General features: G+C 43.3%; 1 protein-coding gene across 3 annotated transcripts; it reads right to left on the bottom strand.

The window, feature by feature from the left end:
- Window positions 1-594: 594 nt before the first annotated feature.
- On the bottom strand, window positions 595-22,824 carry RBBP7 (RB binding protein 7, chromatin remodeling factor). 3 transcript variants are annotated; one of them, XM_047714697.1, is made up of 12 exons: window positions 22,544-22,824; window positions 21,557-21,701; window positions 16,733-16,878; window positions 13,333-13,506; window positions 12,171-12,286; window positions 8,280-8,440; window positions 7,400-7,526; window positions 7,202-7,279; window positions 6,347-6,423; window positions 4,398-4,455; window positions 1,750-1,860; window positions 595-1,048 (listed from the first exon to the last, which is right to left on the bottom strand). In XM_047714697.1, the coding sequence occupies exons 1-12, from the start codon at window positions 22,557-22,559 to the stop codon at window positions 980-982; spliced, it is 1,278 nt and encodes a 425-aa protein (XP_047570653.1). In that variant the 5' UTR covers window positions 22,560-22,824; the 3' UTR covers window positions 595-979. The 3 variants fall into 3 exon arrangements, with proteins under 3 accessions (XP_047570653.1, XP_047570652.1, XP_047570651.1); XM_047714696.1 differs by lacking the exon at window positions 22,544-22,824 and adding an exon at window positions 21,983-22,189 and having other exon boundaries at window positions 13,333-13,479; XM_047714695.1 differs by lacking the exon at window positions 22,544-22,824 and adding an exon at window positions 21,983-22,145.
- Window positions 22,825-23,294: the final 470 nt, after the last annotated feature.

Genomic DNA, 23,294 nt, shown 5'->3' with positions numbered 1-23,294 from the left:
GACCCTAAAAAAAATCCTATAGTTTAGCTGCTGTCAAACTGTTTAAAAAAAGGAAAAAAAACCCAACCCTGCATTTCCACAGCTCTGAGCTGCTTCCCAGCACATTTCAGGGCGCACCTATGTGAACAGCAAGAGAATTCGGCATATTACAGAGGCATATAGGGAACGATTTAATTTGAAGATGAGCAAAAAGTATTTAAGCACATTAAAGTTGGCTGGCCCCGCTTATATTTGACTGTAATTATTTTAGACTTAATGGGCTACAAGGTCGTTGTTGTCGACTTTTGATCTGTTAAAATTAAAAACCATCACGCTGGCGGCTCCTGCAAAACAGGCTGAGGGGCCAACCTGGTATATCCCCTTGGCTGAGCCCTGCTGCATAAGCGAGCAAGCTTTCTTGGCGGGGGCGGGTAGAAGTTACAGTAGGTCCGTGTCTCCAAGTCTAACTGCTTCCCCAATCTTTGGATCCGGACACTCCCGTATCCTGCAAAGTAATTCCGCGCGCACACACATACCAGCTTTCTCACGGGAAGGGACGCACACGGACAACACATTCATACTCTCCTACCCGGGTTCTAAGAAAACAAAACCGAATTTATTTTAAAACTTTATTTCTGCAAAGCCAATCAACAAGTGTTGGGGGGAAAAGTGTAAAAGTTATTCTTGCATATTTGGGAACAGCAAGCACTTAGTTTGAGAAAACAAGGACTTAAAATAGTTGAATCAAAGGCAGTACCCTGCTACTGGTATTTTAAAACAACAGTGATGTTCTTTCTTAAACAACATTCCTTTCTTCCCTAAAAGCTACAATATGATACAGTACGCAATAGCTCACTTGAAAGTGCTAGAATCAGAAGGTAAAGAACGCCATACGCCAGCCCACTTACATTTCCTACTACACAAGGCCTTTTCGGCGCTTGATAAACCAAGCATTCATGTAGCATTACATTCAACAGGAACATTTCTTGTACTTTGGGTTTTAAGATCCTTGCCCCTCCAGTTCCGATGTTGTGACATCTGACTCTTCATCATTGTAAATATTTTCAGCCTGGAGAGGACAACCAAATAAATGCATAGGTAAAACTCCCCCTGTTTTTTTTACAAAACCGCCTAAAAACAGCATTTAATTGTGTCTAGGTTTTAGGATTCACTGGTCAGCGTGTTTCTGTGTTGGACACTTTGAGTAATTTACTTAGCAGTCCCCCCCCCCCCCCCCCGGATTTGAATGAGGAAAACCCAGGGCCAGTGTTCTCATTTGGCGGAGGAGCCCACCGAGCCACCAAGCTGCCCACGTGCTACCACTTTCTGTAGTAAAAAGTGTTTTCCAAAAGCATCTCAAGCATCCCTGAGACGAAGCACCGGCCCTGCGGGTTAATGAGAGGGTTAACACCACCTCAGAAACACTAGGTGCTCAGTACTCCGCTTCCGAGGACTCGTGGACGCTTTGCTCCTGTATCCTTCATGCCCATGACGGAGCAGACCCCGGACCTACAGCAGTGACGCCAAGAGCCCAGTGGACGAAGCGTACGACATCACGCAAAGCGGAACAGAGGCCGTGTCCCCGTCTGTGTGCAGACACAGATTTCTCCTGACCTGACAGGTGCATGCTGAACTTAAAGACTTGTTAAAATGGAGAAATGTCTTTTAAGACTGTGCACATTACACCAAATTAAGAAAAGCAACAATCTGTAATAGAAACACTTTGAGTGGATGTCTCTTCATTCAGGAAAAATAAACACTTGAGCTCACCATTTGCCATATCTGCATGATGTTATCCTCAGACACCGAGCAGATGACCCAAGGCTCATTGGGGTTCCAACTAAAATCTGATATCTTGGCGGTGTGTCCTCCATGAATAAACTGTTAATAAGAATTTTAAAAAGCCTTTGTTTCAGATCTTAGTTTTCAGAGCATCAATCTTGCAACTGAGGTTTAAAAGGAGGGGTTTACAGGCTTAGTAATCCACCCCTTGCTGCCTTTGCAAGATTCCAGACCCTCAAGAAAGATGGGACAGTCCAGGGAACGCCTGGCTACCCTTTGCCTACACTCCCGATACATGTATGTGCACAGGTGCGTTTTTCACACACAAACACACACACACACACCTAAGCCGGCCCCCCCTAAGTACTTTCACCCTACATCACCCAGACGTAAGGACATCTTCCTACACAACCACAATGCCATTTCTATACCTAATACATTTAACATTAATTCAGTCTCATTATCAAATATATGTACTTCGGTACAAACAGTTAAGACAATAAATCTTCAAGTTCTGTTATAGACTCCAAACTGGCCCACCCGAGGAGCCTCCTGGTTCTTCCGCAGCCCGCACACACTCCCTTCTCCCTCTAGCACACCGCCCAGCCACCCTCCATCTCCCCAAGGGGCATCACTCCCAGTAGGGATTCAAAAAACCAACCAACCCCCAGGGTCCGAAAGCAAAGCCCCCCCAAAGGGTAAGCAGAGGGCTTTGCTGTACAATGATGAAGGCGGCAGAGACTCCCTCCCTACAAGACACAGCCTCATGGGAAAGCACTGGACCTCCCTTACCTCAGAATTAAGAATCAGAAGGAACCATTCTCACGGGGACAATGTGAATGCACAGTCTTGGACCGAAGTCACATTTCCTAACGAAGTCTAATTTGACTCAGGTTGACAATTAGGTTACAAGTTATGTAACTGTTACATGTTACATGTTAACTGTTCTACCTAATCATTTTTTCAGTTTAAAAATGACAGGAGAAAAATGGCTTTTCAGAATCGTGTTAAGGGGGGACACTGAGAGAAAATACGTTAAGACTACAGGCTTGGGATGTACAGAGTGTCCTCAAATCAAGACACTGTGGTACTAAAATTATGGTGAGCATCCAGCTTGCCACAAGTTAGGTGTCCTTTGATTTCAGGCTCTCCTGTGAAAGGAGCAAAATCCCAGTGAATTTCCTCAAGGACCACAAAACTGTTAAAGAATCGTACTATACAGGGTACCCCAAAATAGCTGGGAACCTTGAGAGCACGCCAAGCCGAAGAATCAGTCACAGAGTCACCTCCTATCACACTTCTACGGAGCTAGCTAGGCTGACCCAGACACAAAGCGGACCGCTGGCTGCCAGGGGCCGAGGACAGGAGCGGACTGGGAGGTGCTGAAGAGCAGCGCTCCTTTCTGAGGGGAAGGAAACGTCTGGCTTGTGGCGACGGTTGTAGAATTCTGTGAACAGACTAAAACCACTGAATTATAGCCCTTAAACAGGTGAACTGTATGGTATGTGAGTTCTATCTCCAAGTTTTTACCAAAGTAAAGTAAGTACAAACGGCTGGACGATGGAGGACAACAGGTGACAGCAACGCCTCGGCTAGAGACACTTTAGAACTATGAAGCCACGCAGCACAGCACAGACTCTGCAGACTAAGTCACTCAACAGAGAATACACCGTCTAGGTGCTGTCGTCTGACTAGGGGATTTATTGAGAATTGCTCTTCTTTAATCAGCAGTGCAGTGCACAGAACACCCTGGCATGTCTGTGTTGTCACACCCTGTGTGTCCCTTTCTGGCCACTGCGGTGGGGTGTGGCAATGCGCTGCTCAAGGAGTGCGGGGATCCAGGGCGTCTGTGCCACGTGGTCTTCAGTGAGCATCTCCGGTACGTAGGGCTCACCTTCGAGGGCCTTCTTTACCTTTTAAAAGCGGTGGGCGAAGCCCAAGTGTACCAAGACTTGGTACTGACCTAGGAATGAAATACGCTACAGTGGACTGGACTACCATCCGCCAAACGACTGGTGGACACAAACGTGGATTCTGAGTGAGGGGGAACCGCCGCAAAGTGCAGCCACGCGCAACGGTAAGGGGACCTGAAGCGCACACTGCAGAGCTCGGAAACGGGAAGGATGAGGACTGACAGGACAGACCCACCACAAAACCTTCAAGGGCCGAAGAGATGCCGAGTGATTCAGTTAGGAGCAGGAGGGAGATGGTAAACACTTGGCACCAACAAGATCCAGAATGCTTTCTTTTTCTGGACAGGGAACTTAAAAATCAAGTCACTGGAATACTTCTGTACTGTCAGATAATGTGAAGTATTGCTAATTCGGTATCAATACCGAGCCCCCCCCCCCCCAAAACCCCCTCAGAAATACTACAAGTGGGAATTAGTGAGAAATTTCATGATTTTCCAGGAGCCCCAATAGTTCTTAGTGAAATATTCATAAAACCTACTGTGCTCTATTTACTATTTTCAACAAATGTCAAAACCCAGTCAGAATAACCTTTAAGACCAATTTGAAATCCTCTCCAAGAGCTAGCATTTGGAGTTCTGACTCATTTTCCAGATTCATGGATCAATGACAGGCAGTCCAATCTGCACATGACATTTCATCCTGCATGAGAAAGCCAATATATACCAGGAGTTCTGGAGGCCCATCTTCGGCGTCTTCTGCTGATTGTTCTTCTCCAATTTTGCTATCAAAAAAGAACATACTGCTGTCAACACTGAAATTCTTGCGGAAGGTATCAGCGTTCACAAAACCTGCATCAGCCCACAAAAGGCGTCTTAAAATGCACACACTCTAGAGACATTTCTATACTACTGCCAATGACAACTTCTGTATTAGTTACTGGTGGGACAGTGGGATGTTCACCTTCTGGAAATGATAAAAGCTGTTCATAACTGAGGATGCAGCACAGAAATTGTTTCTAATAAATACTAATTTAAAATTCATTATTTTTAACTGTGGCTGTTTGCTGCACTGGATTTAAAAGGTAAAACTTAAGATATAAGCCAAGGAAAAGAGGAAAAAAAACTTAGCCTAACAACTTCAACATGCCAAATCTGCCAGCAGCCCCAACACTCTTTAAGTCACACACCGAGTATCAGCCTTGATATCCTGCCCCAAGATGGGCTTTCTAGTAAGAACTGCCGAAAAAGCAGCCAAAATACATATTTAACCTTCCAAGTGATACTCTTCCTTCCTACCAAATTTAAACCAGACACATGGGACTGCTAGACAATGATGTATATCCTCCGGTCAGGACTATTTCAATCTGTAATTCTATCCAATGCAATGTAATTCTAACAGTACGCAAGTCATAAAAGAATTAAGAAACTTCACAAAGCCTCCAAATTTACGACTGGCACCTCCAGGGACAATTCAGCCGCCAGGGCATCAGACTGTCAAAGCCTGCTGCTTGACTTCGGAGTTTTCAGTTTCTACTTTTACTACTAAAATTGTTTTCAAATCAAACAGTGTAGACTCAAATATCCGCTTTCAAGATTCTCTACATTTCCAAGATTCAATCATGGCTAGAGTTTGTTCTGTACAAACACAGAACGTTAGATGTTCAGAAGTTTTACAAGTATTTTATTCCAGTGTTTCATGTTCTGTGCACTGAAGAACTGGTCTGCGGTCTGTGATGAAGGCGGCCTTGGTTTTAATAAACTAAAAACTTAGTCTACTTCAAAGCAATACATTTAAAATAAGGATTTTAAATAAGTTATTTCTTGGTAATGATTTAAACTTAGGATAATGATATCTGAGAAGGAAGTTTATATAACTGAACATCTTTACTAATGGCTCTAAAGGCTCAAGAAAAGTAAAGGAGTCTCAAATTCTTAGAATGGCAACTCTGAGATCAAGGAACTTTACAAAATTGGAAGAACTCTATACTGAGCCCCAAAAGAACGTAAGCTCGCTTACAGCACGGCCTGTGCTTATCCCGTTCCCAAGTGTATCCCCAGCAGCTACACAGACCACAGCAGGAGCTCAGCTCCTCAAAATGAAACAATGAAAGCACAGAAGAGCAAATGATAGAAACACTAAGAGTGCAGGTAAGAGACATAAACTAAGAGCGCACATACAAGACATAAACAGCTAACATCTATACCCCTTTCCATGCCAACAGTGTTTTCAATATAATTATTTGGATCGTTAAGACATACACACACCCCCAACTTCATGTCTGAATACCAACAACAAAAACTCATCATATAAATTCATTTTGCATTCCATTTGCTGATTCACTTCTGTTTTACAGAACCAAGACTCTTCAGGAAGGTACTTGGAAGTTGCTTTAATATTTGGCTTATTAGTCTGACTTCGGGTCAGGTCATGATCTCAGGGTCCTGGGATCGAGTCCCGCATCAGGCTATCTGCTCAGCAGGAAGCCTGCTTCTCCCACTCCCCCTGCTTGTGTTCCCTCTCTCACTGTGTCTCTGTCAAATAAGTAAGTAAAATCTTAAAAAAAAATTTGGCTTATTAAACGGGGATCGGCAAACGACTCTTGACTTCATGAATTACATCATCTGTCAGATCGGCATACTTATGCAGTTTCTTGTCACTGGACTTGGAGTTACCTTAAATCCCACACGTTCAGGCGGCGATCAGTACCACTTGAAGCCAGAATAGTTTCGTTATGTGGAGACCAGTGGACCTAGCAACACAGATTGGAAAGTGTCAAGTATCATCTGTTCCTACGTTTGTGGGTATTATTCTAATCCTTGAGACCTTCCCATCTTCTGTTCTCTATCCTCTTCTTGTCCTATCCTTTCAAGTGCTCTTAAATGGCCCATCTCCTCAGCCTGCTTTCCAGGAAGGTCACACCCCAATACAGGGAGCTCAGCTAGGAATCCCCATAAAGTTACTCAGCCCCCTAACTACCCCAGAAGCTTTTCAACTTTTCAATTAAGTGTATCTTAAACCTATGCAATTGAGGGGCGCCTGGGTGGTCAGTGGGTTAAGCCTCTGCCTTCGGCTCAGGTTGTGATCTCAGGGTACCAGGATCGAGCCCCACATCGGGTTCTCTGCTCAGCAGGGAGCCTGCTTCCCCCTCTCTCTGCCTACTTGTGATCTCTCTGTCAAATAAATAAAGTCTTTAAAAAAAAAAACAAACCTATGCAATTGAAACAACTTAAAACGATATACAAGGTTGTTTGTTTTTTTCCCACCAGAGGACCTACCATGCTGGATACCTTAACTAAAGAATCCTTGGATTTCACTTTTTAAACTGATCCTGTTTTGAAAGACTTTTTCTACTTCTAAAGTTATAATCTCACAGAGCTCCAAGTTACTTCCGACTAGTTAACCTACACAGAAGAGGAACTAAAAAAAAAAAAAAAATAGCATGCCTGCTATAAAAGCAAAAAGATTTTACATTTCCCCCATCAGAAATTACCAAAACCTGACAGAGACACTAGAAAACTGCCACATACCTGGAAAATTTCATCTTTATGAGATTCAAAGGTATGGAGTTTTAACTTTAAATTACGCAGATCCCATAAAGCTACAGTCTGAAGAAAAATAACAAATGAAAAGGAATTCATTTCTGCACTTTACGTTGAGTTTTAGAATATCTGACTAGCACAAGACAACTGGATTCATAAACACCAAATACACAAAGACTTGGAAACCTTATCTGCAGAGCCAGTTGCAAGAATGAACTCGCTGTAGGGGTTGAACGACAGGCAGTTGACCTCGGCAGTGTGCGCGTCCACCAGGTGGCTCGGCTTGGAGGTGGTATTGGACCTGGTGTCCCATCTAAAACACAAAGGTACAAGGCACACAGCACAAGACAGAGCCACCCGCCCCTCCCCAGCTTCTCACACCTGTTTCCGGGTCCACGCCACTCCACACCCCCCTTATTTCTGCCATGCTTGCCCCTTCATGGACACCCCAACCATGTACAGAGCTGCCAATTCAGACTGCCAACCATTAAGCGACATATTCTAAACCTACAGAAAATAAATTAGGGCTATCATTTCCAGTTACTCGTTTATTAGATTCCTGTCTTAATACCAACTATTTCAAGCATACACCAACTACTACACAGAGAACAATTTAACAATTTGATACCTACAACCTAGCCTTGTCAAGTCTTACTACTTGGCCACATTTGCCTCAGATAGGAGTTTATGAAATCAAACACATTACAGGCAGCTGAATGCAGCCCCGTGGCCATGACCCGACAGAATCATTCTTAGCCCTCATCTTCAAAGTCACCGCGACCCCAATTTTGACATTTGCCACTGCCAAGCATGTTTCTTCATATTTACTTATCTGTTTTCTTTTTTCCAATAAAAAATGGTGTTTACTCATATGTCACAGTGACTTTTATACAAAAAAGCCATTACACATGTATGGTCTCCTGTATGTCAATTATACCTCAGTGAAGTTTTTAAGGCCAGTATGTAACTTTAAAAAAATAAGTAAGTCAAACCACAGGCCACCACAATCACTGATGGTCATTCAGGACACCTACATAGCAAGACCCCACTGAACCTTCCACCTTACATCATAAGTTTCTGATCATCAGCAACTGATCCAAATAAGGACTCGTGGAGCAGATGCCAGGCCACATCCTCTACAACAGCCGAGTGGCCAGTGAAGATGGCTTTAGCATCCACAATCTTGCCTTCCTTTGGTCCTGCGTTTATATCCCACAGACAGACAGTCTAAAGAAGGAAAAAATAAACAACCTTCATTAAAAAATTATTGAACAAGGGGCACATGGCTGGCTCAGTCAGAAGAGCTTGTGACGCTTGATCTCGGGGTCATGAGTTCAAGCCCCGTGCTGGGTGAAGAGATTACTTAAATAAACTCAAAAAAATTATCTAACTATATAAAAGGTAGAAATAAACACGAGAAGAAACATAAATAAAAGTGAAGCTTCTGAAACAGAAGAGTGTATGCTTGTACCATTCATCATCTGAGATGCAGAGGGCAAGGTAAGGATACAGTAAGGGGGATGGGGAAACCGAGCATGACGGCAGGCAAGAGACAATCAGGTTCGAGTTTCTACTGACAGTGTTGGTGGTATAGTGGTGAGCATAGCTGCCTTCCGAGTTTCTACTGACATTATCTTCAGTCAAGTATCTAAAATTCATCTAGATTACACAATGCAACACAGAGCCCAACATTCAGTATCTACTGAACAGATATTTGTGTCCTAGAAATTCACACAGGGCTGGGAGACTGGAAATTAAAACTAAAACATGCTTCTTCAACAGCAAAAATATTTGGATAAATCTTTGACTTCATAGCAGAAACCACTACAAACATTAAGAAGTGGGACAGGTGAATAACCCAGAAACCCCAACTAGGCTACTTTGAGAGGCCAAAGCTTAGGGCCTGCGGACAGATCCCCACAGTGCACTCCTCAAAACATCAGCAGAACCCAAGGAGAGGCCATGGGCCTTCCCCAGGCCCCAAAGATCACAGATCAGTAGGCTCTGCAACCTGAGGCTTCAAATGATAATTATCACAAAGTTAAGAGGAAAGTGTAAATTTGCTGCAATAATTCCACTGACACTGGTAGGGGGTTCATCTCTTCAAAAATCACTTTCTTATCCGAGTCTCTATAACAAAGCTATTTCCCAGTAATAGCTATTTACCCAGTACCAAAAAAAAGTTTTATATAATACACATACCCTGAGTCTTTGTTGATACACACTCAGATGCACAATTTACAAGCACTGAAGAGAAAGTAACATGTAGAGCTCTTGCCATCCTCCCCTGCTCATTTCAGAAGGATCCTGGGAAGATTAGCAAGAAGGCTGGCACATGCAGAGCCCTTGGAAAACTTCAGCTATTATTATAACTAGCAACTCCCAGCCTGGAGTCTTCAGAATGCACTAGTAATTAAGTTACTGAGCATAACCCATCCTCCCTGTTTTAGGGACTCAACCATGCCCACTTTGAGGGACGTGGAGGAAAGCTTCCTTTCAGAGAACTAAGGGAGACCCTTGCTTCCCAGCTTCTCTTGTGGCTGGGACACGATGTTGGCTCCATCAGTCTGGCCACGATTTTGAATTGTGAACATCAACAGGGAAATCTGTTCTCATGACTGCCAGTGTGGGGGGTGGGTGGGGAGGGTACACAGCAGAGAGTAACATCCACTAGCCTCCTCTCTGGGTTGTAGGCCATTTTCTAGACAGCACAGCAATTCTGTGAGCTGCCCAAGGTCCTTCTGATAAATTTCTTTTCTGTTTGTATCAGCCAGAGTTGGTTTTGCTTGCTTGTACCTAAAGATTCTTAACTGGGCCAATTACCTACTTTCAATATTTAAAAAAAAAGCATAACAGAAATTGTGACCAGTAGAAATATAAAGAAGGTCTGTGACATGACAGGCCCCGTTCTAGGCAGGAGGATATACGAAGGAAGAAGGTAAAGAACCTGTGGCCAAGTTACAAGAGCTTTCAAAAGCTCCAGAAGTCTACTCTCAGCTCTGGGCTAGAGTTACAGCAAACATGTTTTAGTTACAGTATGGGATCCATGAAGGAAGGTATGGAGCTGTAGGTGGAAAGAATGCTACAAATATTGATCTACAATAAATTAACAAGATCATTTTCCATTTGTGTGGTACTTTTGTTAAAATACTTGTATTAAGGATGCCAGGATAACTCAATAGGGAAAGGTTAGTCTTGCCAACAAATGGTGCTAGAAAAAACACAATAACCACAAGTGGAGAATGAACTTGAACCCCTACCTCACACCATATACAAAAATTAACTCAAAATGAATAAAGGACCTAAATGTAAGAGCTAAAGGTGTGCAATTCTTAGAAGATAATGCAGATGTAAATATCTTTGTGATGCTGGATCATGTAATGGTTTCTTAGACACGATATCAAAAGCATAAGTGACAAAATAAAAAACACATAGACTACATTCAAAATTCAACTTTTGTGCTTTGGAGCACATCACCAAGAATGAAAAGACAACCCACAGAGTGGGAGAAAATCTTCTGAAATCCTACCTGATAAAGGACTTGTATCCAGAATACATAAAGAACTCTTACAACTCAATAAAAAACCAAAATTTAAAAATGGACAAGGGATTTGAATACATATTTTCCCAAAGAGCTATAAATAGCCGATAAACACATAAAAAAGATATGCAACATCATTAGTCATCATCACCACAAGGAGGTAAACCATTTCACCCACACCAGGATGGCTAGAATAAAGAAGACAGACGACAACAAGTGCTGGCAAGGAAGTAGAGAAACTGGTACCCTGGAGTACACATTACTGGTGGGACTGTGAAATGCTGCAGCTGCCTTGGAAAAGCTTGGCAGTTTTTCAAAAAGTTAAACACAGAGTTACCATATGACCCAGTATTTCCATTCCTAGGTAATTACCCAAGAGAAATGAAAACCTACATCCACACAAAACTTAATACAAAAATGTTCACACAGCAGCATCAGCCAAAATAGCCCCAAAGTGTTTAAAAAAAAAAAAAAAAGACAAAAGAAAAGCAAAAAGGCCCAAGCAGGAACAACCTAAATGTCCATCAACTGACGAATGAATCAATTCCAGCACATCCATATAATGGACTATTCAGCCATATAAAGGAGTGACATACTGACCTATGCTTCAACATGGATGAACCTTGAAAAACTTATGCTAAGTGAAAAGAAGCCAGACAGGGAAAAAGCACATATGATTCCATTTATATGATTTATCAAGAGACAACTCTATTGACATAGAAAGTAAATCAGTGGTTGCCAGGAGCTGGGGGCAGCGGGGCAGGGGGGGGGGGTGACTGCTTAAGGGGTCTGGAGTTTCTTTTTTGTGCCATTTGCTGAAAATGTTTCAGGATTCGATAGTAGTGATGACTGCACAGCTTTGTGAATATACTAAAACCCAATGAATTCTACACTTAAAAAATAAACTAAAAGGTAATTTCTGTCTCACAAACACTTCATAGTTTCCATTACAAAGATACATTTGGAAATAATGGGACACCTTTTGCCCACCTTCCCTCCATTCTAAGGTTGCTTCAAAAGAGCTCTGTGGGGCGCCTGGGTGGCTCAGTGGGTTAAAGCCTCTGCCTTCGGCTCAGGTCATGATCCCAGGGTCCTGGGATCGAGCCCCGCATCGGGCTCTCTGCTCAGCGGGGAGCCTGCTTCCTTCTCTCTCTCTCTCTGCCTGCCTCTCTGCTTACTTGTAATCTCTGTCTGTCAAATAAATAAATAAAATCTTTAAAAAAAAAAAGAGCTCTGTGGAATCCTAAGGCTCCAACAGGGCAGTCTGATAACCATTGCTCTAAATCCTGTGAAAACGTTATCACAATAATCAGAAGTATTATCTTAGAAAACCTTTCAACTACACAGCGCTCTTCAGTGCACAGCTCTCCACGACAGTCTTTAAGTACATGCGATTAGGAAGAATAAGTCTCTCACATGATCGTCTGATGCACTTAGGAGATGTCCACTCAAGTTCGAATTCCAGGAAAGACCATAGCCTTCCTTTTGGTGGCCTCTTAACCTAAGATCAGGATTACATTCTCCACTTGGGTCTAAAAAAGGAAAGAAACACATTAACTACGAAGTGATTTTCTGTTTATAGTAGTAAAAGCAATCCTCGGTCCTCACTGAATGAGCCCTAACATTCATTATAATGTTTGAAGAAGCGTCACATACAAATGATGACTTGGGACTTGGTCTGACCCACAGCCACTCTGAAAAGCTGTTCTCTGTGCTTCATTTCAAATACTCAACGCAAACCAAGTCTCAAGACCATAAAGTAATGAGTTCCTTTGCGAAACCGAGTACTAGCTCCAACGCAAAACACTGAAAAAACTACAGCTATGCCCTCAGATCGGAGTGGCAACCTGCCCCACCCCGGATCAATTTTTTTCAAACGCTTTTGTGAGGAAAGAGTTAACACAGCAGGTCTGGTTGCTCAGCCCCTGCATGTCTCCAGGGTAGCCCGCAACCATGACTGACCCTTAGCCAACCCCTAGGAATGTGACCCTCACAAAATTCATGTCACTGACTGATGAAGCTGTGTATGCCCAGAGCAGTGAGGCATGCCGTAGCAGCTCGTCAAGACTTGCAGGGTTGTTTAGCAAGATTCATGATGTATCTGGCTTCACTGCTGGGGTCCTGAGTTGCCGTTGCCATGGCTAGTCATAGAACAGCATGTTCCTATGTGACCAGACCTCTATAAAAACACTAGATCCTGAGAGTCATACAGGCTTCCCTAAGCAGAGACATTGATCACATGCCCCTTCGGTCTACTGCTAGAGAAAAAGCATGCTCTACGTGGCCCTAGTGGGGAAGGACTCAGACGCCTGTGCCTGACCTCTCTGGATTCTGCCTGTTGCATATCTTTTCCTCCTGCTTTTGCTCTGTAGTCTCTGCTATAGTAAGTCTAGCCAGGAGTAGAACCTGTCTGGGAGGTCCTTCCGTTACATCAACTGAATTTTGAGGGTGGTGATGGGACCCCTGAGATGATTTTTAAACCTTTAAAAATTATAGATTACACTAGTTTGAACGACCTCACAGCAATTATTTTTCAAGAAAAATGTTCAAGCAATGGCCTGATTTCATTACTACATACCTGGTTTAGCAGGGTGCTTTGTGTAGTCAAAAACCAGCACATCAGAAGATGGAGTTTTGGTAGCAATGATGTGAGGATTCTGCGGCATGTAACGAGCACGGTTTACTTCTCCTTCATGGTTAATTTTAATTTCACATTCAATTTTTCCTGTTACAGAACCAAAGCCACCAAATTCTAATGTGAGAAGAAAGAAATAAACACATACACTTACGATTAAAAATCACAAGTCATTTAGTTTAATCCACCCAACAGATTTTAACCTGGCAAAACACAACACAAATTAACTAGAGAACACAAAAATTTGGGTTTACTTGCCACGTGGAATTAGTTTATTCTCAAAGCCCATTTGAATTGGAAAATGTTGATAGCTATTTTATGCAAGTTAATTGTTTTACCTTGGATTTAGAATAATTAAAAACTGGCCTCTTTCAGTTGTAAAGAGGATGTAATTATTTCCTAAAATCAGAAATCGATGCTAACTAATCCCCACCTAACCCTAAGACAGAGACACACTGGTTCCACCAGCGTACTGAATTCAACAGCTAGCGGAGTGCCAAAGCTCAAATGAGGGGGCTGGGTGTGAATGAGACTACAGTGTTGAATAGTTATTAAAAAGGCCTTGGAAAAACAACAAAGTCATATAAAAAGTATAAGGAACTTCTGAGAAGCAGCAAAATAATAGCAGAAAGAGTACATGTAGAGAACATCTAAGCAGATAACAGCAAACAAGAACATTTTCTTTTTTACGTTCAAAGATTAGGAACGGGAATAGTTGCTGATGCTTAAAAAGTTTGGAGGTTTCACCTCGTGATTGTGTTACTTCTTCCTGACCTATAATGCCGCTTCTCCGCATATTCCTTTTCTGTTCCCCCGTATCTCAGGTTCGGGAACACTAACTCAAATGCCTGATGGAGCCAGGCAGGTAACAAGTAAAACGGACTGGCTGGGTCCTAAAGAAAACCAACTGAAAGCAGCAAACCACTTCTCAGGTTCAGCCAGCTCTTGCTATACCGGAACGCTTAATGAACACTGGCTCCCATGGTTTAATACTGGCATTCGGCCACTCTTCTCTGTGGCAAACGTAGCTTACTCTTCTGTGTGGCTGAAAATCACAGACCAGTCCGCACGGCTACGCCTACACAACCATATACAATCACCTTTTTCCTTCTCAGCATGTTCCCTTTCCATCCTGTCAGTGGGAGAAATCTGGCCCAGCCTTTCTAAGACTGCTGTTCACCCTGAGACTCTGCTCCAAACCTGCCCCAACTTTGCTTTTCAACCCACCACCCAACCCTCCACCGTGGATGCTAAGGGCTCTAACATTTCTAATATAAAGACGCTCAAGTTCCCTAATTCCTTTACTTAGAACAACCTGAACAGCTCTCCTCTTCTAAAAAAACGGATTTCCAGTAAGATTTACTTTCAACACAGGGCCTTGTTTTCTCAAATTCAAAAGTTCGAAAATAAAAACCACCATTTTAATGATAAAATACTATCCATTAAAAAATACCGCAACTGAAAATAAAGAGAGGTGTTAACCGTAAATTATTTCAGTCACTTGTTGGAATGGAATACAAAGAACAAGTGACTTCGGTAACTTGATACATCCATAAATTATGCACAGAGACTAAGTCTGAAGCCAAAAGTCCAATAAATACATACTTTAGGATTAAAATCCACTGAAAATTTCTCATTACGATTTTTACAGAAATAACGCATAAAATTGTAGGGAAACGGACTGTGAATTGTGGCAGTGGCAAAGGGATTAAATCATTTTGGAAAATAGTTTTAGACTATATTAAGCTGACAATGAATACACCATAGGACTCAGCAATCCTACTCCGCTAGATGAATTCTCCCACATGTGTACAAGGAGACATGGCAAGGATGTTCGCCGAAGCACCGTTTGTAAAATACCAAACAGAGGCAGTCCAACTGCCCCCTGGTAGAATGAATAAAGGAAGGTTTAAGCACAACGGAACACGACATGGGAGTTAAAAGGAGGCAGACATCTACGTGGTTTACACACATACACAAAACAGTACCCAAAGAAAAAAAGTGGAAAAAAAAACCCTTTATACAGATTTACTACTGTATGAATAATAAAAATACAAACAGTTAAAAATGGCACAATAATTTCAGGACAGTGGTAAATTCTTCAAAGGCAGGCAGGTTAGGAAAGGGGTATGGGGTGGCAGGATTTTAGCTATAATGTTTTATTTTCAATATGAAAAAAACTAAAGTAAATTCCTTAAAATGTTAAGATTAAACCTTTTAGGGCTGTGCAGACAGCGCTAACCCAACAGGTCTGGTTGCTTAGCTTTTTCAGCTCTGGGGACACTGGGACCATGAATGACCCTCAGCCAAGTCCTGGGAACATGGACCTCAGAATGTTCTCAACGTCACTGATGGATTGATGATTTTGTGGAGTACACCTGGAGCAATGGACCATGCTGTACCAGTTTGTCAGGGTTGCTCTGCACAGATACCAAGATTGACGACATGCACCTGGTTTCATTACTGGGGTCCTGAGTTTCAGTTGTCTTAACTGGCTGCCAGAAGGACGTGCCTGTGAAAACAACCCCCCACCAGAGCCTCAGATCCTGACACTCAAATGGGTTTCCCTGGGCCGGAGAGAGAGATTCTGCACATGTCCCTGTTATTTGCTGCCAAAGAGAAAGCACGTCGTGTGCAACCCTGGAGGAGCCTTGTGCCAGACCTCCCTAGACTCCCTGATGTGTATCTTTTCCCCACTGCTTTTGTTCTGTATTCTTTACTGTAACAGACTTTAGCCATACGTATAATTTGCTCTGAGTCTTGTGAGTCCTTCTAGCACAATGACCAACCTTGGGTGATGGTGGGAAGACCAAATCAGGGGAATGCACGTTTGACAGGGGAAACGGGGAAATCAATAGCTTTCATAAAAAAGCCACTGTTAACTGTTTGGTACATACGCCTCCTCTGACTTTTTCCTATATACACCCAATACATATTATTACTTTTTACCAAAATGGGTACTATAATCACACAAAGGAGTTAATCTATCCTGGACAGCTTTCCATACTAGGGCATACAGATTTGCCTCATTGTGAGTCTGTGTGAAATTTCAAATTTATCGCAGTCTTAGGAATTGCTGAACAGTATTTCAAACATACCATAATGTGTTTAACCAATTTCCTATAAATTAACATCTGGGTTGCTAGGCTTATCTTAATTTTTCAATCCCGCAAATAACGCTATTGTGAAATCCTTGTACACATGTGAGCAAGTAGTTCTATGAGATAAACTCCTAAAAGTTAAACTGCTGGGCCCAAAGATATTAATAGAAAACTGTAAAAACATATTAGAAAAGAAGGCACACTTCCTTAAACACCAATACTGGAATATACGGTATACCTACCACCCTTCTCACTGTCACAGTGGGAAGCATCAAACTGTGCATCATCATTCGGAATATGGACTCGAGCAACCACGAGATGATTCTGCTCATCAGATGTGTGAGTCCCCAGCACTAGCCAATGAAGGGCATAATCCTTTCCTTCCGGTCTGTTTAGGAAAGAAAATAAGTCACACTAACCCTAAAGAAATCAGTTGCTAACAAATTCAGTCCATCTCCAATCTCCACACTCATAATCATTGACTTCTCACCTAAAAAATATCTTCCATTTTAAGAAACTAGACATTTCTAAATTTTCCAGTAAGAGGCAACAAGACAGAATAGAAAGTTTAAGCACTGAGCCAGAAAAACTGGGTTCAAATCCTGGCTCAAACTAAAATTAACTATATGCAATTCCTTAAATCACAACTTCCTTGGGGCCCCAGTCTCTTCACCCGAAAAACAGGTTATGAGGGCAAAAGGCATGAAAACTCATTATTAATGTTCATGGTGCTTAAAGTCTATGAAATGGGTTTCTCAATTTTATGGGGGGAGGGCTGACGTTGTTACCTTGGTTCCATAGAACTCATTCTGACACTAAAGACCCACTGATGCTCCTTGGCACTGTGGACCAAACAGTGAGTTTTACATCAGTATCTATTAACAATGTTTCCCCATTTGTATTATCTAGAATAGCAATTTTCGCCTATGCTCTGTGGTCCCACCTCAGTGAAGAAGGCCAAAACCTAAGGCTCTAGGGCCCCAACACCAGACAAATTAGGCTACTTAGGTTTCTAAAGTTCAGTTGTACAAAGGATTCAGTGGATTTAAAAAAAAAAAAAAGGTTGAGGATTGCTTCTACAAATATAATTTACTAATAACTAATAAAAATACAAGATGAAATTTTACCATGATTTGGTTTAATGTAAAAAAGAACAATAAATACAATACACAAGTCCAAGAACAGAATAAGGCAGCCATGGCTAAGCAATAGCAGCTTGTTTGAAAAAAGGCATGAGTCTCAGTCAATATATGTTCGGTGGCCAAAAACAGGATACGGCTACCAAAACAGTTAATTTCCTCTTAGATGCACTTACATGGGGGGGGGGGGGGAGGCAATATATGCGAGCACACACCCACTTGTTTTTAAATGAAAAAAAAAAAGACATACTTAGAAAACTAGGCTCTAAGCAATATAGTATGGGAGAACTGAGACAAAACAAAATCTTTGTAGCTCAAAACGAAAGGGAACTTAAACACATCTCATTAGAATCATTTGAAGAGAAATAGGAATGCTTGAGAGAAAGGAGGCATTGCAGAGCAATATTATGGCTAACATAAAAAGAAGTGACTTTTTAGGAGCTTAAACAGAAAAAAACAGCACCTTTCTAAGGAGCATGGTCCAAACATGGACTGGAGTTTGTGAAAAATTCCTTGACTCTAAAATTCAATTCACGTATCCCCTGACACAATAATCATATAAGGATTTTTTTTTTTAACTGGAAATCCTTTCATCTCCATCATTAAAATACAAACCTATTTTCCTGAACCAATCAATATTACAATGTTTTCCTCCAATGCTGAATGAACCTAACACTGCAGAAGCACTAATGTTAAAACACCTCGTCCATTTTCAGTGCCAGAATCCTTTGATCACTTGGACTCCACTGCTAAGAAATTCACCTGACAAGCAAAGATTATTACAAGGTTATTCTCAGCATTGTCTTAGTGGCAAAAGATCGGTAACAACCTAAATATCCATCAATAAAGAACTGGTGACATAAATTATAATATATTCATAAATGGAATTCTGCGGAGCCCTTAAAACAAAAGACCGTATCTATCTAAGCATGCTGAGAAGAAAAAGTCTCCAATACAAACTACCAACTGTAAAGTGAAGTGAATAATGAATAATTTGCTACTATAAAAAAAAGATGGACAGGAGAGGCACCTGAGTGGCTCGTTTGGTTAAACGTCCAACTCTTGGTTTCCGCTACGTTATGATCTCACAGGTTCTGGGATTGAGCCCCATGTTGGCCCCGCACTCAGCAGGGAGTCTGCTTAACATTCTCTCTCTCCCTTGCCCTCTGCCCCTCCTCCTGCTGATGTGCACATACTCTCTTAAAAGAAAAAAAGATGGAGGGGAAATATGTATATGTACTTATTTCTGGATGGGTTTTAAAAAATGCCAAAAATAACTGTCTCTGCTTTGGGTAATAAAACTAGGAGAATAGGGGACACGGAAAGGAAACTTATATTTCACTCCATGCACTTTGTACCACCTGAATTTGAATGATTACAAAGATTCTTAAGTAGAGATTTAGTCTCAATGTGTTTAATAGCAAATTATTTAATAAAAGATATATGGAATAATGAAATTACTTCTTAGAAATGCCTAAATAGAAATTTTTAAAGGCAAATCCACTATGTGGACAATTACCTAACTCAGTTTTTAAGGACAAGAGTTCAGAAACTGTAAGTAACTATTAGAAGTATGCTCTATGTAGTACGTAGGTAGAAGGCAGGCCTTATGAGGTTGACTAGGATCTAGTTCCTCAAAGACTCAGGGAGTAAGAATAGCCAACGTTTCCAGTGTTCCATATAGTAACAAAACACAATCAAAGTCCCTTCATATTCCAAACAAAATCCTGCAAAAGCACCACAAAGCTATCCTCAACATCCAAGAATGCAGGCTGCCTGGCATTTTCTTGCATTCCCAGAGCAACTGCACATCCCACAACCAGATCCCACTTCTTTGCATGCAAAGAACACCATGGAATACACAATTTAGAGTATCTTCTCTTAAGTTCTTAAGTGTTAATATAAAAGTAGCATGGTGGTGGGGGGCTGCTGGCTCAGTAGGTGGAGCATACAGCTCTCGATCTCAGTTGTAAATTGGAGCCCCACGTTTGGTGTACAGTTTATTTAAAAATAAAAATCTTGGGGCACCTGGGTGGCTCGGTTGTTAAGTGTCTGCCTTCCACTCAGGTCATGATCCCAGGATCCTGGGATGGAGCCCTGCACTGGGCTCCCTGCTGAGTAGGAAGCCTGCTACTCCCTCTCCCCCTGCTTGTATTCCCTCTCACTGTCTCTCCATCAAATAAATAAATAAAATCTTTTAAAAAAATAAAACTCTTTAAAAAAGCAGTATCTGGGCTAAGAACTTACAGATCTATCATCTTTAAAGCTGCTACACAAAACATATCATAGGTAACATTTTTAAAAGACTCGAATACGCAGTTTTCATTGGAATCCAAATGATGAAATACAGTTATTACACTCTAATAAATTATTTCTGAATACAAAGGGGTGGGAAAATCAGCACCGGTCACCACTTACTGCATACTTACTCCATGCCAGCACTTCAACAGTGCAGGATCTTATTTAATTCTCTCAAAAGTCAGCAGTCAGAACCGCCAGCACCTCCATTTACACATCAGACAGTTTGGGGGCAGATACTGACCAATGTGCCTTAATTTAGCTACTAAGAAGCAGGGGGCAGGATTCAAACTCTGGTTTCTAACCTTAGAGTCCCACCGACCCCCACTGTTTTCTTCTGTTAAGGTAGGTCAAAAAGATCTAGAAGAATGTAAATTAAGCTGTTAAAGCTTTTAATTTACTTAACAGGAATGCACCAAGAATCAAAATTAAGTGGTGCTCTGAGAACCCGAATACCCTTAAGTATTTGATGCTCAAAATGGTTATATCAGTGCTTTGAAGTCTCCATCATTTATTTCTTGGCTACTCTTCCCACATTTGTATATCTACACTATGATTTTTTGGGAACCCCAATGGAAGTCCTACCTGTATGGAAGACGGTGTTTGCATATGGAGAATCTGTCCGTTAAAGGAGTAACCTTATATAAAGTAACTTGCTCTTATTTCCATAACTTGTCTCAAAATCCCCTTCCTAGATTAATTTTGTTAATGCTCATTAAATTGTATGCTCGCATTACCTAAGTTTTATAGTTTTAAAGTATATAGCCAAGTTCCTACTAGAAAAAGTGCAAGGGCATGAGAAAGGTGATTTAATACAGGGCTTGGCTCAACTCAGGGATACTCAGTTTTGGGGGCTCAAAATCCCTTTCCACCACTTACAGAATGTGTGATCTTGGGAATTTTACTCAATGTCTCCACCCCAGTTTCCATAACACAAGGATGACAAAAAGTAATCACAGTACACTTTTGAGTATTAAACCAAACAAGGGGACACAAAACTTCAGATGTGCCAGGCCTTACTTTAAGTGTTCAATAACGCCAGCAATTGTTACCAGGGAAATTCTAGAAATGGCTGAAAAGAACACTCTTACGAAGACCAACAACAACCTCAAAGTGTATTCCACATGATTAGCCTAACTAACATCTTTTCTTTGGCGAACCGTTGCTAAATTATTCCCCCCTTTGCCAATTAAAACCTATTCATACTGGAGTAGCTGATTACATGGATATGCTCACTTGGTAAAAATCCACCAAGCCATATGCTTATGATTTGTGCACTTTCCCGTGTATACCGTATTTTTCAATAAAGTTGTAAAGAAATCCGGCCCCCAGCGGCTGGATTTCTTTGGGGTCAGCAGCCCCCCAAAATGCTGCTCTGTATTTAAACCAAAAAAATGTCAAATATATCAGATGAGTCCCACAAATATCATTAATCGCACTTTATCCCCACATCTACATATCAGAAGCCATCCCATAAATCACTTAAGTTTCGAAAATATAAATCACCTGCTACCTCATCCAAGGGCTAAACTGATTACATACTCCTGTTCTATATGCGAAATGCTGAAACTAGGAAATCCACGGCAATAGTTAAATCTATGCAAAGTAAAAGGTGCCAAAAACCCTTACTTAGTCACTTCAGGAAGCCACTGAACGGTAAGACTCGGCCACTGAAGAGCATGGGTCATAACCAGGTCATACAGAAACGGTGTATTCTTCTTCCAGATTTTATATTCTTCATTGATGACACGCTCCTCCACAGTATCTTCAAACACTGAAATTTGGAGAAAGCCCATACAATTAAGCGGCTGAGAAAAATCGAAGTCAGAATCTGTACACAGATACTGGAGGTCACCTCGAGATGGCCACACCTAATCCACTCAGATTTACCTCTAATTTGGACACGAACTAACTACTCTTCCAGGACGTGAAGAGAATATTTATTAACACCAGGAAGCTTATTTTTTGCACTTAGAAATCAATACCGCTTGCGCATACAGAATTGGGTAATTACAAAGACAACGATTTTGTTCCGCCAGTTACAGCTGTTCGCACCTGTTCTAAGATGACGACCCGTCTGTACAGAGGCTCCACGACCTACGCGGGGAGACGAATCCACGTGTAGCAGCAACCCCTCGGCCCGCTCCCTCCATCCCCCACCAGGAGCGGCCTCCGCTTCCACGAAGCCAGCGTCAGCAGCCATAGGCCGGCGTGTTCCAGAATCCCCCGGACAAGGGCCGCGACCCCGAAGCGATCGACGCGCGCGCGTGGAAGGAGCAGCCGTGTCCGCTTTCCGGTGGCGGAGGCCGCCTCCGCCCGAGAGCCAAGGGCGCCGAAGGGAGCGCCGCCGCCGGAGCGGGGGGAGGGAGAGTGGGGGGGGCAGAGGGGGAAGGGGGCCCAACTCGCGGCCCCGCGGCCAGCTCCGGAAGTGCTCGGAGCCCTCCGGCGCCTTGGTCCCGTCCCGAGTAGGCCCCTCGAGGCGCGCGCCTAGCCTTGCGCCCGGCCCCGCCCCCTGCTCCTCACGCCAATTCGCGCCTTTCGCCGGCGCGTGCCGCGGCCTCGCGCGCCCGCCGCCCCCCGCGGTCCCGGCGCGCGCCGCCCCGCAGGGCCTCTTACTCTCTTTACTCGCCATCTTGCGTCGGGTCGTTCGCCCCTCGCCGCCGCCGCCGCCGCCGCCTCGGACTCCCCTCGCTAGCCAACAGCAGCCCAAACGCAGGCGCTCCTGCCTCGCCCAGGCGCGTCACACTCTTCTAGCTCTCGAAGCGTGAGCTCCGTCTTACAGCCTGGGTGCTCCCCAAACGCTGCGTCTTTTTCTCCTGCCTCCTCCCCGCTCGCGGGTACCGAGGTCTGAGGCGCTCTTCTCTCTCTCTCCAAACTTGGAACGAGACTTTTCAACCCGCGCCTCCCAGCCCGCCCAGGCAGCTGAGCGCAGGCGCATCCGCCCTGGGAAAAGTGAGAGGCGGCGGAGAGGCGGGCCTGGGAGCCAACGGCTCGGTCGTTTCAACCAATGAGGTGCGTCAGGTAGGTTTCACGCGGCATTTGGAGGCGGGCTTCTGAGGGTGGGCGGGGCGTTCCGCGGCAGGAAGTTGGCGAGGCGCAGGCGCGAGGACTCGCCCAGCGCTCCCAGGGCCGGGCGCGGGGGCGGATGGGGGCGCGCGGGGGTGGGGCGGATGGGGGCGCGGCGTGCGGGCTGCGCGGGGGCCCGCGAGCCCCGGGGCCGCGGGGCGTGGCTGCTTGCAGCGGCCGTGGCGGTGGGATAGGAGGGGGCAGGGAGACTGCCGCCGCTTAGCCAAGCAAAATTTCAGAGCGAGGGAGGAAAATGGTTTCTAGTCTCGAGAGATTACTGTGCCCTCAAAGTCTCCCCGAT

This window comes from Lutra lutra, chromosome X (assembly GCF_902655055.1).
Source record: "Lutra lutra chromosome X, mLutLut1.2, whole genome shotgun sequence".
Lineage (NCBI taxonomy): Eukaryota > Metazoa > Chordata > Mammalia > Carnivora > Mustelidae > Lutra > Lutra lutra.
This window is presented reverse-complemented; position numbering and strand designations above follow the sequence as displayed.

Bases quoted from the DNA above. Each gene is read 5' to 3' on its own strand.
- RBBP7 (XM_047714695.1), bottom strand. From the start codon at position 22,130: ATGGCTGCTGACGCTGGCTTCGTGGAAGCGGAGGCCGCTCCTGGTGGG. The intron at 16,879-21,556 runs GTAAGGGTTTTT...TTTCCTAAACAG, and splicing joins TGGCTTCCTGAAGTGACTAA to ACCGGAAGGAAAGGATTATG. The intron at 7,527-8,279 runs GTAAGGTGGAAG...TTTGTGTTTTAG, and splicing joins GATGATCAGAAACTTATGAT to ATGGGACACCAGGTCCAATA.